We start from the raw sequence: 18,769 nt of genomic DNA, 5'->3' as shown, positions 1-18,769 counted from the left end.
GAAAATAGAAAAATATCAACTGAGGACCAAAGTTTAATGAATTTCCAGAATTTCAAGAGTCACTTCCAGATTCCCCTGTTTGCAAGAAAGAACGTTATAACTTATAGGCTTTTCTTTCTATATCCGCCTACGAAACCATTGTTTTAATAGTTCTCCAATGCAACTAAAATCCTACCGTTTTGTGTCTACAGCTCCTATGCAGACCTATGCATCTCCAGTCATCCTAACATACATGAGAAAGAAGTAGGGGGACAAAAAAAGGCAATATGATTACAGGATCAGACTCCACAGGGTTGGTTTGTAGTCAGTTACTAGTTTTATTTCATATATTGATTTACGGCTTTTTGCATGTTCCAACTATGTTTACATGAATTTTTCAATCATCACCTTTCCCAATCCATCCTCTCCAAACACATACTAATTCCTCATACAGGGCCAGAGCCATTATAGGGCACCCATAGCCTGATATGTGCCAATAATCTACCTACTTGTGTCCCATTAACTTGCATACTGCAATACTAGATACAGCCCATGGACAAGAGTGGCGCTATCTCTAACAGAAAGAAGTAAAATTTTACCAATGCCATAAAACCACTTTTACTGGAAGGTTCCAAGACGATTGTTTAACATTGTAATGGTTTTATCTTCCTTAGTTTTGATTCTGTTACTTTTCTTTCTCCATAGTTTGAAGCTTCCTGTCCACAGGGTCTCTGTCCTGGATGGAGTATGATTATAAAGGGAGAGACAAGTTCCACTGAGAATGAGTAAGGTCGTTTTGTGTATCACGTTGATCGTACTTTGCATTTATTTTGACATATTTCCAGAAGTGTGCCTAATCTAAATAGGTTCTAAAATCTGTGCTGATTGATTTAATAATATATCTTTAACAGGTTAAAACTCAATTTTTTCAGATACAAAGCCTAAACTCCCCTGCTTCCATTCACACACCCAGAGTTGAATGAAACAATGCTGACTACCAACAGCCTCCACTAGAGGGAGCTTACAGAAAAAGTGTTTGTTATTGAATTCCAAGGGAGCTGTATAAATCCATCTTCAGCAAGCTTCCTCCCCTAGTGGTGGCTGCAGGCAGACATCATTTTACTATTTAAAGGGGTTATCCCATGAATCATTTTCATACCAAAAGTATAAAAGAATAATTTGTAGTGTTTGTAGCATAAAAAATACCCCTCTTCCATGTGTCCCCCTTGGTGCTGCTGCTAATCTGTGGTGCTGGGGGAGGGGCTCTGAGCAGAATCAGTCTCCTTCCCCCCTCTGAGACCTGATAATATAGTCCCTTATCACGTTCCCTGCAGAAAGAGTTTCCTCAGAATTACTACTATGCTACTGCAGAAGTTCTGTTCCTACCCTGACAAGCTGAGAAGGAGGAGTCTCAGCTACACTGCCATGCTACTGCAGAGGCTCTGCTCCACCCCTGAGCAGCTGAGAAGTAGGAGTCTCCTCAGCTATATTGCCATGCTATTGCAGAGGCTGCTCCTTCACTGACAAGCAGAGAAGTCTCCTCAGCTATACTGCCATGCTACTGCAGGGGCTTTCCTCCTTCCCTGACAAGCAGGGCAGAAGGCTATTTTTATTCGCTGCTCTGCAGTGCAAAGAGTATCACTATTTAAAAACCTGGCTGTGGAGAGGTTGACTGATTATGCATGTTTACCAGCTCTCAGCTCTTTAGGTGGACATTGCTACTCTTTGAACACTAGGTGGCGCCATACTATGTAAGTAAATGTCATAGCACTTCACTGAATGATTTTTGTAACAGCATGTAAATGGAAAACATTGTTCTTTTTTTTATAAATTATACATTGAATATGATATTTAATGGTAGGACAACTCTATGTCTATGCAGACAATTTGAAACTCTACATATAAAAATGGAGTTCTGATCCCTATAAAGATACATTATGGAATTATTAAGCACAGAAACTGTGGACATAGATATAAAAAAATTAAAGTTTTACTTTAATTTGAGATTGTTAGAGAACTTTTATAGAATTCTGTGTGGCCATTTGTCATTTCAAGGTGACCTCATTCAAGTGGGCACCTAAATCAGCTGCTGAGGCCGCATTCATTCCAGTATTGCATTGTGGTCTCCACTCCTCTTTTGTCTTGGTCAGATGAGAATAAAAGGATGAAAAACTGAAGCAGTGGAGTGCCTTTAATTGGCGGGAAAGGCCACATACACATACATGTTTCTCAGAAGCTTCAGCCTACATTCTTTAAAGGGACTGTATCATCAGAAAATGACATATTATTCTAATCAGACTTTTACAGTATTAACATTGGTGGGGTTTTATTTTTTTTATATTTTGGTGTTTTTTTTATGTAGCTATCCATATAAACATAAATTCCCACATTTTACAGTTTTAGAACCAGCCACTGGAGTACAGGCTGACATTTACTGATCACTTGTCAGCTTTGCTGTATAGACTGGGATATGGTCAGCAGAGTCATCTCATTATAATTAGGGGTGAAGTATTTAATGACAAATGACAGCACTAATGTACTGTTGGAGGCCTAGATAAGACAGGCTAACAATACACTATACATACGGATAAAGAATTGTACGCAGCTACCCTGCCACTCCCTGGTCTGTGGGGGAGGGGGCTGCACTCCATAACTTCCTGGAGATTGTATTAGTCTACGAACACGATTCCGACCACTAACTCACATTTATTGCAGCTGCCATAAAGCGCACACACACACACACACACACACACACACGCGCGCGCACACACACGCCATGCTGCACTGTCAATACAGACACTGTGGGAAGGAAGTGTGGTCCTTCCATATCACCCCCCCCCCCCCCCCCCAGGGAAGGTTTTAAAAATACAGAATACATTGGTCATATACAAGCAAAATAATACCACGTACTCCCAGCGTAGAATTATACTTGTGTTTCCTTACAACAGCTTTGAAATCAACTTCCTCACTGATTCTGGAGACCAGATTGCTTTCCATTTTAATCCTCGTTTTTCTGAGGGCACCATTATCTGCAATTCATTCTTGTCAAGCCACTGGGGACAAGAGGAACGGACTGATTCTTTTCCCATGGAAGCAAATGAGCCTTTCCTGGTAAGTCTTTATTAAAGAGGGTTTATAGTTTTTTTGCATTGGCATTGACGGTGTTGCGATGTTGCACTGCCCGGCAGGATACAATCCCTCTCCTCCCTGCTGCCTATAACAACTTCAGAGTTAAAGTTGCTTGGATGAGAACATAAGCGTGGCCATTGTGTAGATACCATATGTGTGTGTGTGTCTCCGTATATCCATAAATACGTATATACATCAGACTGGACTGAGAGCTGTATGGTCTCCCAGGCAAAAAAAGGTCACGGACCCCTTAACACCCACCATAGTCATAATACACATGAGCCCCAAATTTTGGCTCCATTTTTGTCTTTATGTCTGGCCCTGCACTTAAATCTTGACAGGTCCTGTATTTTATTAAAGAGTTATAGGCTACAGCTAGCCATGGGCCCTCAAACGTGTCTCTATTTGTATCTGGTGTGTATGCAATTTTGCATATATTGTGCATCTATCTGAATATGCACACACACACGCACACACGCACGCACACACATGCACACACATATATATGTGTTTGTGTGTGCATAGGTATTCGTATTTATGTGTGTGCGTGTGTGTGTGTGTGTGTGTGTCTGTATATATACAGTGGCGTAGAAAAAATGGGGCACCATAGTAAAGATTAAAATGGGTCTCCGATTATAATGACAAGTTTCGTCACCCAGGACAGAAGGGTCTGGTTTGTTTCCCATCCGCGCCATTTCCATTACTCTTGGGTCTAATATCCACCCCCTTAACTTGCTAACAATGCAGGGGGGGATACGATCAACCTGGCCCTTCCATTTTTAGAGACCCCGTTGCAGCTACATGGTCTGCCACTAGGGTACGTGCGCCCTTTTTGTGTATGAGTGTATGCTAAGAACTATATATTTCTATTACTCACTACATTTATTTCTATCTATTCTTTTTAGATTGAAATATACTCAGACAGAGAGAATTTCCAGGTTTTTGTAGACGACAGCAAGGTCATCCAGTACCGACACCGCATGAAGCAATTTACTGCAATAACCAAAGTGCAGATCCTCAATGACATCAATATTTCCTCTGTTGAGATCTCAAGACGAGAGATGTAAGAGTAGGTGGTGACCAGGCCGGAACACTTCCCACATATGGCTCTAGTATAGTGATGATGATGATGATGATGATGACGATGATGAAACTGAAGATCTTTCATGAATATCTGTACATTTGATACAAACAAATGCAAATATTAGTAAAGTAACAGTTGTCATTGTTTATGAAAAGTTGGGCGTCCGAATGATCATTATGAAAGAATGGTCAATGATTTAGTGTAAATCATAAACTCCCCACTAGAAACCCCTCTAGTGGACACCAGTAAATAGAAGACTGGGAGGAGGGTGAGGAGGGAGATGCAGCTGCAGCTTCTCACTTGTGTTTCAGTGAAACAGCATGATGGGTATGGGGCGGGGCAGCTGAGTGAGATATCTGATTGGCTTAGAGCACACAGCACAGCTCTGACATCACACCAGAAAGTACCCGCCCACACAGCAAACATGGAGAGAGAAATTGTGCATGTACAGACACCAGCAGGGAAGGTAAAAAACACAAAGTATGCAGGTTAGACATAACATTTCTGGCTGCACTACATCAAATATTAATCACATAACTCATTGTATTTTTTTTATTTTGTAATGATTGAAACGCTTTAAGAGGATGGTTGAAAAAGGTCTGATATTCACAATAGTTCACCGTTCACCATCTGAGTATCCAAAATATTACCCCTGTGAACAGAATCAGTGCATCCAAGTTAAGTGCAGTTAAAGGGGCTGTCCACTTTGAACAAAACATTTGCATTTTGTGTGTGTTCCCTAGGATAAAGGTGCTTTTGGGGATAGCAGTGCTGTCATGGCTTGTGGTAAATACTTAATAATAATAGGGTTCCAATTGGGTTACCACTTTTTTTTGTTTAAAATACCCTAAAGTTTATGGCGGGGGTCCTCTGTTCAGGGACTTCATCTATTAGGCAGAGCAAAAGACGGCTACAAAAACCTTCTTTCTTTTTGGAGGACCCGACATAGCCATACATTACATGGACAGCCCTATCGATTTCAATGGGAACTATGTAATACTTCCTTGCCCCTGTGGTGGCGCTGCAGGGGAATTGAAGACTTGCTACCGGATCAACCACAGGCTACAGTTGACCTCTAAGGCCCACAGCATCTGCTTAACATCAGGGGAATGTTATAACAAAAAAGGATTGTCCAATAGGACAACCCCTTCAATTACTCATTATTTTCACTCCCAGACAACTCCTTTAATAGGAATAATTTAATGGTATTGTCTGATACAGAGAACCTTTTATAACATGGGATTAAAGTTATCATACAGAATTAGAAAAACGAGGCTGTCGTCTTCCAGAAACAGCGCCATACCTGTCCACAGGTTGTGTGGAGTACTGCAGCTCAGCCCCATTCTCTTCAATTGAGGTGAGCTGCAATACCAGACCCAACCTGTGGACGGTTGTGGATAAGTTTCTAGCATAAAGCAGCCATTTTTTTTCTAATTCTATACAACCCCTTTAAATAAACTCTAAAACTCAGTTCCCTATATGAGAAATCTTTTGGGTAGGGTGCATAGCTTTACTGGCAATATCATTTATCTCTGCTCTGAGACTCTTGCAGATTAAACGAAAATTGACATTTTCAATCCCAGACAGAATTGAATCTTTTCATTTTAACCGTTTCCTTTCGTCTCATTCATAAAATGCAAATTTCTCAAAACAATCACTGTTCAGAGACGGATACATATCAATCCAACACAGCAAAGTTTAGGATATAAAGGAGAAGAATGCATAAAGAGTCAGCGACAAAGAACATTGTGTGACTCAGATTCTCCGATCCTGAACTTTCTTCCCGGCAACGCGTTTCGTGACATTTGTCTTGTAACATTTCCATTACTTTCATTATTCTGTATTTGACTAGAAAGGTTTCTCACTATGAATATACCTGATGCCTAGGAGCGGAGCTGTATTCTCTATCCCCACGGATCCCATCCCGGATGGATGAAACGTCTTAAGTGAGACGCTTTAGGTTTCGGTGACAATAATTTCTCGAATGCAAATCAAAGAATTAACCCGAGCACAATGTAGACTGCAGTCTCGCAATGATTCGTCATCACATTAGAAAGTTGAATTGAATTGAATTCTTATTTCATGAGAGCAGAAAAATATATTTCCATAGGAAAATTACCTGTCTAAGGGGATATGAGAATTTTCAAAGAGGCTCCAGCCGAGCTCATTGTACCTCAATGTTAATTGGTATGAATGGATAAGAAGAATAGGTCACTCTTGCCCTACCACTAATAGGCTGCCAAAAAATTGGAGTCCATAGAATTCCTATTTAAAGGGGGTTAGGGAAAGTTTTTTCAAATACTCTATTAAATTCTGCGTTAATACAGAGGGAGGAAACCGCTTTCCAGACCTTTATCTATTAGCCAGAGGGGAGGAGGGTCTCTCATTCTCGAAGCATTACATAAACAGCTCATTGATTTCAATGGCCACTGTGTAATACTTCATTTCTCCTGTGGTGGTGCTGTAGGGATATTGAGCACTTGCTGTTGATTCCACCTTAAATTATAACTGATCGCCTGTGGTCCCAACAGTCCAAATCCTATATAATGGTATTCTAACTTAATAGAGCGGAGTGCCTCGTATGGGACTGTATTATAAAAAATATGATACTTTCAAATAAACCTTTTAGTTTCAAGTCCTGACATTTTTCAAGATCTCGATTGCTGGCAGTGAATGAGAGCATGTAGTCACTAGTACATTTCTTTATCTGAAATAAATAATAACCCTGCTCACTAAATGTTTTTACCTGCACATCACGGTCAGGAGAAGGGACAACTAAATTAGTCCTTCAGTACAAGGAGCCTGCATAGAGAGGGCCAGATCTCTACCTCCTGGACCCCTCCCTGCTAGTGTGACTTGTGGTTAAGTGGTATAAGGAGACCAGCCCCAATCCAACATAATTTTTTTGGTATTGTGTTTCGGTGTCTCCAGGGATGTACACAAACAGTAGCGGGCCCCTGTGTAAGAGCAATATATGGGCCAATCCACCAGTAATTGTGAGCTATGAAGTTCATTAACTCAGTCCTTTACATGCAATCTAATAGACAGTGTGGTATGGTATGTCCGCCACTGGATCTTACCAGACAGATCCCTTTAATAAAAAACATTTATAGGAGGATCTATATAAAGTGATGCAGTGGGTACAATAGAAGTTTAGGGATCCGTTTAAAAGCTCAGCCCGGGATTTAAAGGAAATGCGTCATCCATATATGTTAAAGTGCAGCTAAACATTGACAAACTTCTGACATGTCATAGTGACATGTCAGAAGTTTGGATTGGTGGGGGTCCGAGTACTGCGACCCCCACCAATCGCTAGAACGAAGCAGCTGAAGCGCTCGTGTGAGCGCTCAGCCGCTTCGTGTCTGTTCGGCTTTTTCCGGAAAGCCGATGTATCGGAGTACGGGATCATAGACTTTCTATTGTCTTTACACCAATACATTGATTTCCAGAAAAAGCCGAACACACACGAAGCAGCTGAACGCTCACACGAGACCTTCATCTGCTTCGTTCTAGCGATTGGTGGAGGTCTCAGTGCTCGGACCCCCACCAATCCAAACTTCTGACACGTCAGAAGTTTGTCAAATGTTTAGCTGCACTTTAAACATGTATTTTTTAGAAGATTTTTGTGATTTTCCAAAAAAATTCTATGTCATTACCCGTATTAAAAAATAATCCCAATTCAATCGTCCATACCTGCCCGAGTAATCTCTACGCATTATGCCCTCCTCTTGAAGGCTTCAGCGGACCAGCCCCCTGCATACGTTAGTGCCTGGGAACATGAACTTGAGGTTAGCCTGTCAACAGCGGACTGGGATCGAATTTTTCTTTTGACTCACAAAATGCCTATGGCTCAAGAAAATAATTTTAAGATACTAACTAGGGGGTACCGCTGCCCTCAGATCTTACACAATATTTACCCTGACATTTGTTGGCATTGCGGTGTAGGGACCGGATCGATGCTGCATATTTGGTGGTCCTGCCCGGTGTTGCAGTCCTTCTGGAAGGCTATATTCGACATATACACCTTGGTTGAGAGATCTCAACTTTCTATTGAGTCCATACACTGTTACATCGGCTTTCCGAGAAAAGCCGATCAAAAACCAAGAGGCTCTGCGCTCACACGAACGCTTCTGCAGCTTCATTCTAGTGATCGTGGGGGTCTCAGTGCTCGGACCCCCACCGATCAAAATTTCTGACATGTCACTATGACATGTCAGAAGTTTTCTGAAAGTTTAGTTAACCTTTCATTTTAAATGTGCATTTCTCAGTTTATCCAGGTGGTGGCAGTAGAGTATACAAGATTTTGATTTCCAAATAGTGGATCTAGGGGTTTACCCGTTTGCACATATTTAGTCCAAGAAAATGTTTTCAGAAGGAGATTGACAGGAAGAAATGACAGATTTTAAATTAAATGCAAACTTAACAAAAAAAAAGATAATATTTAGAAAATTCTAATTACCTGCCATATGTCTACTTGTGATAACTGCTGCAGGTGGTGGCCACTCTGTCTCTCTTACATGTGAAGCTTTCATTCTGGATATAAGCGTGTCCTATTCATGACCTTCAGCGTCATCTCACTAGAAACTACATAACTTTTACCAATTATTTTAAAGAAAAAATGAAATATTAAAAATCAGGTTTTCCGAGATTCACATTTTTATGTGAATTCTAATTATTAAAAAAAGAAAACTCTATCTAGAAAAATCTACCCTAGATAATCCTACCCGTTGCTGCTGTTATACTGAAAAACAAACAGTGCCCTTATAATAGCACCAGCCACAGTGCCCACATCACAGAGCCAGTCATATTCTCCTTTTCACTGCCAGCCACAGTGTCCCCATAACAGTGCCCCTATAACAGACCCAGTTACAGTTACTCTTCATAGTAACAACCAGTGTCCCCATAACTGTGCCCCTATAAGACCCAGTTACATTTACTCTTCATAGTAACAACCACAGTGTCCCCATAACAGTGCCCCTATAAAACCCAGTTACATTTACTCTTCATAGTAACAACCACAGTGTCCCCATAACAGTGCCCCTATAAGACCCAGTTATATTTGCTCTTCATAGTAACAACCACAGTGTCCCCATAACAGTGCCCCTATAAAACCCAGTTACATTTACTCTTCATAGTAACAACCACAGTGTCCCCATAACAGTGCCCCTATAAGACCCAGTTACATTTACTCTTCATAGTAACAACCACAGTGTCCCCATAACAGTGCCCCTATAAAACCCAGTTACATTTACTCTTCATAGTAACAACCACCGTGTCCCCATAACAGTGCCCCTATAAGACGCAGTTATATTTGCTCGTCATAGTAACAACCACAGTGTCCCCATAACAGTGCCCCTATAAAACCCAGTTACATTAACTCTTCATAGTAGCAACCACAGTGTCCCCATAAGTGCCCATATAACAGACCCAGTTACATTTATTTTCTATAGTGACAGCCACAGTGTCCCCATAACAGTGCGCCTATAACGGAACCAGTCACATTTTGCTTTTACAGTGTCAGCCAGAGTGACCTTGTAATGTTGCCCCTATAACTGTACAAGCCAAAGTACTCTTATAACAGCACCAGTCACATTCTCCCTTTACAGTGCCAGCTACAGTATCCCCATAACAGTGAACCTTTAACAGCACCAGTCACATTCTCCCTTTATAGTGCCAGCCACAGTATCCCCAACAGCATCAGTAACATTCTCCCTTTATAGTGCCAGACACAGTATCCCCATAACAGTGCCCCTTTAACAGCACCAGCTGCATTCTCCTTTTATAGTGCCAGTCACAGTATCCCCATAACAGTACCCATATAACAGCACCAGTCAAATTCTCCCCTTATAGTGCCAGTCACAGTATCCCCTATAACAGTGCCCCTATAACATTACAATCACTAGGTTAGTGTTCACACAGTGTTAAGCTCAAGAACTTTCTCCAAGGTAACTCCATCCAGGTCCACATTCAAAATAACATTTTAATGGTTACGTTCCCTGAGCCATGTCCCACATCTCCTATCCTATATCTGGTACCCCATTATGTACAGCACATTTTGTGGGCACCTGACAGGGGTGGGTTTTTAGGGGGTGAAGGTGCAGGGTTAGTCATTGTCATGCTATGTGTGGGCCCCTGGGGGAGGAATGGAAGAAGGAATAATATGATCTTTAAGCATCTTTTCACACCATACAATTTATTTGATGAGTCAGTGAATGGGGCTGAGCTGCAATACCAGACATGGTCCATGGAAAAGAGTAGCGCTGTTTCTGGAAAAAAAAAAAGTGTTAATCACCACATCCCAATCCAGTGTTGTTCTGCCTTTTGCAGCCGTTGGCTTCCTGCTCACCGCCGCCAGCCATTCTAATCTCCATGACAGCCAGCCCACTCTGATGACGTCACACCCGGCGGCAGATTTAAAGGGACATTTTGAATGGAACCACTGCCTGGGTACTTTCCTTACCACAATCTTGTTAGCCCCAAGTCTCGACCCTAATCCTGACCTTAGCCTTGTCTCTGGATAGCGTCATCGCCTCGCCCCTTTTGGCTGGTAGTTCTTCGTCTTCTTGGCTGGCTTGTGGCATCATTGTCTGCTTCCCCGGTATCAACCTCTGGCTTCGTTCAGACTCCGCTCCTGCACCTGCTCAAGATGTTCCTTCAGCAATGCCAATTAGTGACTACTCGGGGGACCATAACCTGTGAATTCGACCAGGAAAGACCTTTGGGGGTTCTAAGTTGAAGAATGGGGAGATATCTTAAACTCCCCAGCTGACTTTAGCTAGAGTCAAGCCGATTGTGGCATAAGGATCCACTTCTCTGCTGAGAGTCATAACAGAAAGCCGCTATGTTCTCCTAATCTCATTAAATTCCTTTAACCCTTTCAGGGCACAGCCATTTTTGGATTTAAGGATCAGGCCAATTTCTTAAAATCTGACATATTTTTTGAAGCAATTCTGAAAATGTTTTCTTGTGACACATTGTATTTTGTATTAGTAGTAAAATTTGGCCGATACATGCAGTATTTATTTGTGAGAAACAACTAAACTACATCAGAAAATTTGTAGAAATTAGCATTTTTCTAAATCTGAATGTATCTGCTTGTAAAACAGATAGTAATACCACACAAAATAGTTACTAGTTAACATCCCCCACATGTCTACTTTGTGTTGGCATCGATTTTTTTTTTAACATTCTTTTATTTTTCTAGGACATTATAAGGCTTAGAACTTTAGCAGCAATTTCTCAAGTTTTTAAGAAAATTTCAAAAGCCTTGTTTTTCGGGACCAGTTCAGTTCTGAAGTGACTTTAAGGTGTCTATATATTAGAAACCCCCATAAAACACCTCATTTTAAAACTACACCCCTCAAGGTATTGAAAACAACATTTAGAAAGTTTCCTAACCCTTTAGGCGTTTAACAGAAATGAAAGCAAAGTTGAGCTGAAATGTAAGATTTATTTATTTTTTTTTAAGAAATTACATTACAAGAGAAACACCACTCAGATTCTGCAGTTTTTAGAAATATCCCACTTGTGGCCCTAGTGTGCTAAAATACGGAATCACAGTCCTCAGAAACAAAGGAGCACCTAGTGGATTTTGGGACCTCCTTTTTATTAGAATCTTGTGGTATCAAAACAAAGGTAACACCCCCAAAAAGACACCTTTTTAGAAATTACACTCCCCAAGGAATTAATCTAAGGGTACAGTGAGCATTTTAACCACACAGTGGTTAATTTCTTGGATTTCTTGGATTTAGGCCGTAAAAGTGAAATTTTAGTTTTAGCTCAGATTTTTTAATTTTGGCAAAGAATAAAGTAGAAAAAAAAAACGAATATTTGTAAAGCACTTTCTTCCGAGTACGATAATAACTCATATGTGGTCATAAACTGTTTTTTCGACACACCGCATGGGAAGGAGCGCCATTTGGCTTTTGGAGCTCAAATTTTGCTAGAATGGTTTTTGGGCGATATGTCAAATTTGCAAAGCAAAACAGTGGAAACCCCCAAAAGAGACACCATTAGGGGAAACTACATCCTCAAGGAATCTAACTAGGAGTATAGTGAAAATTTAAACCCCACAGTTTATTTGCAAAATGTATTGGAACTCGGCCATGAAAATAAAAATATAAATTTTCCCCCACTATTCATTTTCACAAGGGTTAAAAGAGAAAAAGAATCCCAACATTTGTAAAGGAACTTCTTCCGAGTACGATAATACCCCATATGTGGTCATAACCTGCTGTTTTGACACACGGCAGGGCTCAGAACGGCAGGAGCGCTGTCTGGCATGCCGATTTAGCTGGATTGGTTTTCAGGTGCCATGTCGCTTTTGCGGAGCTCCCGAGGTGCCAGTACAGTAGAAACCGTTGAGAAGTGACTCTGTTTTGGAAACTTCACCAAGGTAGTGAACATTTTGACCCCACAGGTGTTTTATAGATTTTAATAGAATTAGGCAGTGAAAATAAAAAATTCTCTTTTTTCTTCCAAAATTTTGTTGTTTTGGCTCACCATTTTTTATTTTTACAAGGGTAATAGGAGAAAAAAAACACCAGACAATTTGTTACTCAATTTCTCGCAAGTACGGCAATACCCCATGTGCGGCCCTAAACTGCTGTTTGGACAAACGGCCAAGCTCAGAAGAGAAGGAGCGCCATTTGGCTTTAGGAGCGCAGATTTTGCTGGATTGGTTTTTTGCAAAGCCCCTGAAGTACCAGAGTACAGTATAAAACCAAGAGAAGTGACCCTATTTTGGAAACGACACCCCTCAAGGCATTTATCATTTACCCGGACATATGACAGGGCTCAGGAGTGAAGAGCAAAATGCGCATTTGAAGTCTAATTTGGTGATTTTTCACAGCATTGGTCCCCAATTGCAAGGCTCTGAAGTCAAATAGTAAAACAAACTCCCAAGAAGTGACCCCCCCATTTTGAAAACTATACCCCTCAAGGCATTTATTAAGGGGTGTAGTGAGCATTTTGACAAAATCCTAATTTACTAGAAAATAATGCGCAGTGGATTTTCCACTGATATGCGATTTTAGTGCCCAATATGTTGTGCCCAGTTTGTGCCACTGAAGACAAATATCTCATAAACTGTTAAGCGGGTTCTCTCGGGTATGGCGATGCCATATATGTGGACGTAAACTGCTATTTGGGCACACTGTAGGGCTCAGAAGAGAGGGAGCGCTATTTGGCTTTTGGAGCGCGGATTTTGCTTTTGTAATAGTTCTGTTTGGAGTTTTACTCGTATTTCAGTTTATTATGTGGGGCCTTATGTAAGTTGTGCGTAGTACACCAGGGTATATGTAAGCTGTGCGGAGTACACCAGGGTATATGTAAGCTGTGCGGAGTACACCAGGGTATATGTAAGCTGTGCGGAGTACACCAGGGTATATGTAAGCTGTGCGGAGTACACAAGGGTATATGTAAGCTGTGCGGAGTACACCAGGGTATATGTAAGCTGCTGTGCGGAGTACATCAGAGTATATGTAAGTTGTGCGGAGTACATCAGGGTATATGTAAACTGTGCGGACTACATCAGGGTATATGTAAGCTGTGCGGAGTACACCAGGCTATATGTAAGCTGTGCGGAGTACATCAGGGTATATGTAAGCTGGGTGGAGTACATCAGGTTATATGTAAGCTGGGTGGAGTACATCAGGTTATATTTAAACTGTGCGGGGTACATCAGGGTATATGTAAGCTGGACGGGGTACATCAGGGTAGATGTAAACTGGGCGGGGTACATCAGGGCATATGTAAACTGTGTGGAGCACATCAGGGTATATGTAAGCTGGGTGGAGTACATCAGGTTATATGTAAACTGGGCGGAGTACATCAGGGCATATGTAAACTGTGCGGAACACATCAGGGTATATGTAAACTGTGCGGAGTATATCAGGGTATATGTAAGCTGGGAGGAATACATCAGGGTATATGTAAGCTGGACGGAGTACATCAGGGTATATGTAATCTGTGCGGAGTACATCAGGGTATATGTAAGCTGTGCGGAGTACATCAGGGTATATGTAAGCTGTGCGGAGTACATGAGGGTATATGTAATCTGTGCGGAGTACATCAGGGTATATGTAAGCTGTGCGGAGTACATCAGGGTATATGTAAGCTGTGCGGAGTACATCAGGGTATATGTAAGCTGTGCGGAGTACATCAGGGTATATGTAAGCTGGGTGGAGTACATCAGGGTATATGTAAGCTGTGCGGAGTACATCAGGGTATATGTAAGCTGGGTGGAGTACATCAGGGTATATGTAAGCTGGACGGAGTACATCAGGGTATATGTAAGCTGGGCGGAGTGCATCAGGGTATAATAAGAGGGTATAATAATGGGATAAATAAATAATTCAAAAATGTGTGGTCAGTGTCGCGCTCATAAATGGCGACCAATTTTATCCCCCTTTTGGAACACTCTGCACATTTTGTGTCACCATATTCTGAGAGCCAGAACATTATTTTTATTTTTTTGTGATGGAGCAGTGTATGGCCTTTTTATTTTTGCGGGACAATCTGAAGTTTTTATCGGTACCACTTTGGGGTACATGCAAGTTGTTTGATCTTGATGACTTTTTATTCTGTTTTTTTGAGACGCATGGGGACCAAAAAAACAGCAAATCTGCTAATGTTTTTTTATTTTTATTTTTTTACAGCATTCACTGTGCGCTATAATAGACATATTTAATTTATTCTGCGGGTCGATGCGATTACGGCATTAGATTTTTCGGTGTTTGCCCAATAAAATCACTTGTTAAAAAATTCATTTATTTTTGTGTTGCCATATTTTAAGAGCTATAGCTTTTTTATATTTCCATCCAGAAAGTTGTGTGAGGGCTTGTTTTTGGCGGAACAAACTGTAGTTTTTATTTGTACCATTTTGGGCTATATACCACTTTTTGATCCCTTTTTATTAAATTTTTTGTGAGGTAAAGTGCCTAAAAAAAAGCGATTCTGGTATTGTTTTTTTATTTTTATTTTTTATAGTGTTTACCGAGCGGGATAAATAACATAATAGTTCAGGCCCTTAGAGACGCAGCGATACCAATTATGTATAGTTTTTCTTGATAAGAGAAAAAGGGCGATTTTTAATTTTATTACTTGAAACGATTACTTTTTTATTTTTGTACATTTTTTTATTTTATTTTATTTATCTTTTTTTTTAGTCCCACTAGGGACTTGAAGGTCCAACTGTTTGATCGTTGGTAAAAATACCCTGCAATACTTATGTATTGCAGGGTATTACTCCTGTCAGTTTCACACTGACGGGCAGCATATTAGGTCCTGCCTCTGGCTGGGCCTAATCTACTTCCGTAGATGGCAGACCCGGAGACCATTGTTATTGCCAAAGAAATCATCGACACCCCACGATCGCATTGCGGGGATGCCGATGGTGTTGTAACCCCTTAGATGCGGCGGTCGCTATTGACCGCTTCATTTAAGGGGTTAATTGGTGGGGACCACCGCTGTGATCCGATGCGATATCTTCCCTCAGTACTGAGGCTGCTAGTAGCAGCCAGTACTGAGAGATGCCGGGCATCGGAGCATCACTGTGCGCTCCTTTAGAGAACACGTAAATTAACGGGCTGCAGGCACAAGGACCAGCCGCAGCCCATTAATTTACGTGGGGTGGTCAGGAAGGGGTTAAAGTGAATTCCCCCTCAAATCCTTAAGCAAAATAAACTGTATATAAGGAACCATTTATTTTTCTCTGCTTAATAATAACCTGAACTAAAAATGTGATAGAACCATCTGGTTCATTAATGTTGTGTTTGGAGGAAACACATAATTAAGTTGCAGTTTTATCAGTCGGAGTATTAGCGTGGGTGACCGAATGAGCGACAGTCTTTCTATTCATTATATAAGATCTATGTGACGAGCATCACTGAGTGGAAACAGAACGCAACTTGCTGTTGGAGCATAATGGGAGTTGTATTTCAAAACTAATGAAGAAATAACTCTAAATGGAAACGTAATAATGTAGCAACATAAGAGTGTATGTCCACTGATGTATTTTACTCATCTGTAGCAGGAGGCCATGTTAGAAGGTACTGAGATGAAGATAGTTCTTTCATCTGCTCTGTAGAAGTGGATGGTTTGGTTTATTTGTGCTGCTCTCCTCTCACTTCTTCTGGTTCCAGATGTGGCCACTGCAGCTGTGTTCAAAGCAACCAGTACCACTTGATGACGTCATCGGGTGATGTCATTCACATCGTTTTGCTCTAACTATAGTATTGCCCCTCATCTCAGTACAAGTCAAACAATATTGTGATGGCTACTGGCATTGTCTGGCTGGAGACCCTTGGTCCCACCAGAGGAGATGATCTTGAGGTCCACCCTCCAACTATGCAGAACATGTGCACATGTCCACTATTAATTGCATCATAATCGTTGTTGTTATCATTGTGCACATAGAACATATCATCATTAAGGTCTAATAATCTTTGGAATCATCCCATAAGATACATACCCTAGTGACAAGGGATTAGTTCCACAGTCATCTCCAAATGATGTTGTCTTCTTCTGGATCATGGCTCATCATATTGTGTCAGATCCAGGGCCCACCAGGGATGCCGGAATGATGATGTCATAGGACGGCAAGATAAAACTATTCCTATGGTACTTTGGCTTTACTGTTCTGACATCTGCGCCATTTTGTGCCTCTTACTTCTGGTTTATTATGTGTTTCTGGCATCGCAATCTGGTTGTCTATCTGGTTATGTCTCTTGGCTTGTTCTGGTGTTCTCCAACTCCAATCCATCTTCTGGCTATGACTTTGATACCTGCATCCAGATTTTGCTTGTATTCTGGTCCCTGGTACAGCTACATTCCTGACTAAATGTTCAGTCATGTCATCTGCTACCAGGTGGAGACTTTTCTGAGGACTATATGACCTGCGAATTTTAGGACCAAAACCTCCTTGAGGGGGTTCCATAGTCTCTTAGTGCCTTAGACTGGCCCTGACCAACTTAATCATGGCACAAAATAAATAGTTTAGGTCCATAGCAGTTTCATTTATTTGACACTGTAGGTGTCATTTGGGCAACCTAAGGTGAAACTGTTGCTTCAATTGCATGCTACACAATGTTGATAGGCAAATTCACCTCTGGTGAGACTAAGGTAAATCTGCATTGATATACTTTATTATTAAAATCACAATTTTTTTGGGTTGGTGTGATGATATAATAAATCAAATTCCCTGTAGTTCCCTGCAACACTGGGCGCCTTCATACTATAAATAATAAAATTCTGGTTGCCTGCATTCACCACTGGAGGGAGCTATGGAGCTTACTACATATTCATTAAACTCAATAATAAGACAGTATTCAGTAAACTCCTAAGCTCCCCTTGTGGTGGCTTCAGGTAGCACAAATTGTATTACTTCACAATAAGTCTATGAAATGGATTTGAAACTCTGTATCCAAGAAAACAGAGTTCTTTCCATTATAAAGATATTAATTAGCACATAATGATGGACTTACAAATAATATGAGGTTAAAAGATGGACATCCTTGAAATGTAATATTGTCACTTGCACTAGATATCATCATACAATATATTGTGTACTTGCATTTTTGCATCACATTTATTAACAACTGCAGTAGAGTTTGATGGTGGATATACAAACATAAAAAGAGCACAAGGCTGAAAAAATGGAAATTAGCGAATCACCACGGGGGATTCTTCTCTATAAATGCTCCTTAGTGTTTCAAAGGAAAGATCATTGATAACAGAAGCAGTTATGTCCTGTGTCCTAACAGCCGGACAGCCTGGTGCACCTTCCGAGGCACGATATCCAACCAGGAACAACCCTACGGCTCCACTAACACAGATGCTCAGGAAATTGTACGATAGGAGCAGCACCTCTCCCACCTAAATTTAGAGCAGACAGCCGGGAATGTCATTTTTCTACTAGAGACAAATATTCTAAAAATACCAACGGATGGAGCGACCTTGTATGTCTTGAGACTGAACATATTTAGAGCCAAGGGTAATAAAGAGTAAATATCAAAACTACTCCAGAAACATTTAAAGGGATGTCAGATGGTTATTAGCTAATGTTATGCAGGAATATTTACATATACAGATGAGAGAACTCTTAAGGGGGTTTTACACTGGCCAATTATCGGGCAAACGATCATTCATAGAACGCTCGTTCCCGATAATTGCCCTGTGTAAACAGAGCAGCGATCAGCTGATGCACGAGCAAACACTCGATCATCTGCTGATCGTACCGTTTAAAAAAAGTTCAATATTATCGCTGTCAGCAGCACGTCCCTCTGTGTAAACAGGGAGATGCGCTGCTGACATGATAATAATGGATGGGGACGAGCGACCGGAGTAACGACCGCCCGTCCCCATCCATAGCTCCGTGTGACAGGAGCAAGCGAGCGCCGATCAACGATGTCTCGTTGATCGGCGCTCGCTGCACCGGCCAAAATTGATAGGGTCTTTACAATCTGCCCATATGCCAATATTCACACTAGGCTATGACAATCCATTTTGTATCAATTTGCAAATAATAATAATAAGTCTCAGTAATTTTTCCAACGTCTGTTCCAATGGGTACACAGG

General features: G+C 41.1%; 1 protein-coding gene and 1 long non-coding RNA gene across 5 annotated transcripts; one reads left to right on the top strand and one right to left on the bottom strand.

Annotated features, from left to right (window-relative positions):
* The first annotated feature begins 702 nt into the window (after positions 1 to 702).
* GRIFIN (galectin-related inter-fiber protein) lies at positions 703 to 4,346 on the top strand. The gene is made up of 3 exons (XM_075831425.1): positions 703 to 764; positions 2,928 to 3,090; positions 4,014 to 4,346. Exons 1-3 carry the CDS (start codon positions 727 to 729, stop codon positions 4,173 to 4,175), a joined length of 363 nt encoding a protein of 120 aa, XP_075687540.1. The 5' UTR covers positions 703 to 726; the 3' UTR covers positions 4,176 to 4,346.
* On the bottom strand, positions 3,951 to 16,722 carry LOC142656491 (uncharacterized). Of its 4 annotated transcripts, none has more exons than XR_012849696.1 (3): positions 16,665 to 16,722; positions 8,652 to 8,776; positions 3,951 to 4,282 (listed from the first exon to the last, which is right to left on the bottom strand). It is a non-coding gene; the product is annotated as an uncharacterized LOC142656491 (long non-coding RNA). The 4 variants fall into 4 exon arrangements; XR_012849693.1 differs by lacking the exon at positions 16,665 to 16,722 and adding an exon at positions 10,485 to 10,543; XR_012849695.1 differs by lacking the exon at positions 16,665 to 16,722 and adding an exon at positions 10,485 to 10,533 and having other exon boundaries at positions 8,652 to 8,784.
* Between the last annotated feature and the right edge of the window lie 2,047 nt (positions 16,723 to 18,769).

This window comes from Rhinoderma darwinii, chromosome 6 (genome assembly GCF_050947455.1).
Source record: "Rhinoderma darwinii isolate aRhiDar2 chromosome 6, aRhiDar2.hap1, whole genome shotgun sequence".
NCBI lineage: Eukaryota > Metazoa > Chordata > Amphibia > Anura > Rhinodermatidae > Rhinoderma > Rhinoderma darwinii.
Note: the sequence above shows the minus strand (reverse complement) of the source record. Positions and strands in the feature narration are given on the sequence as shown.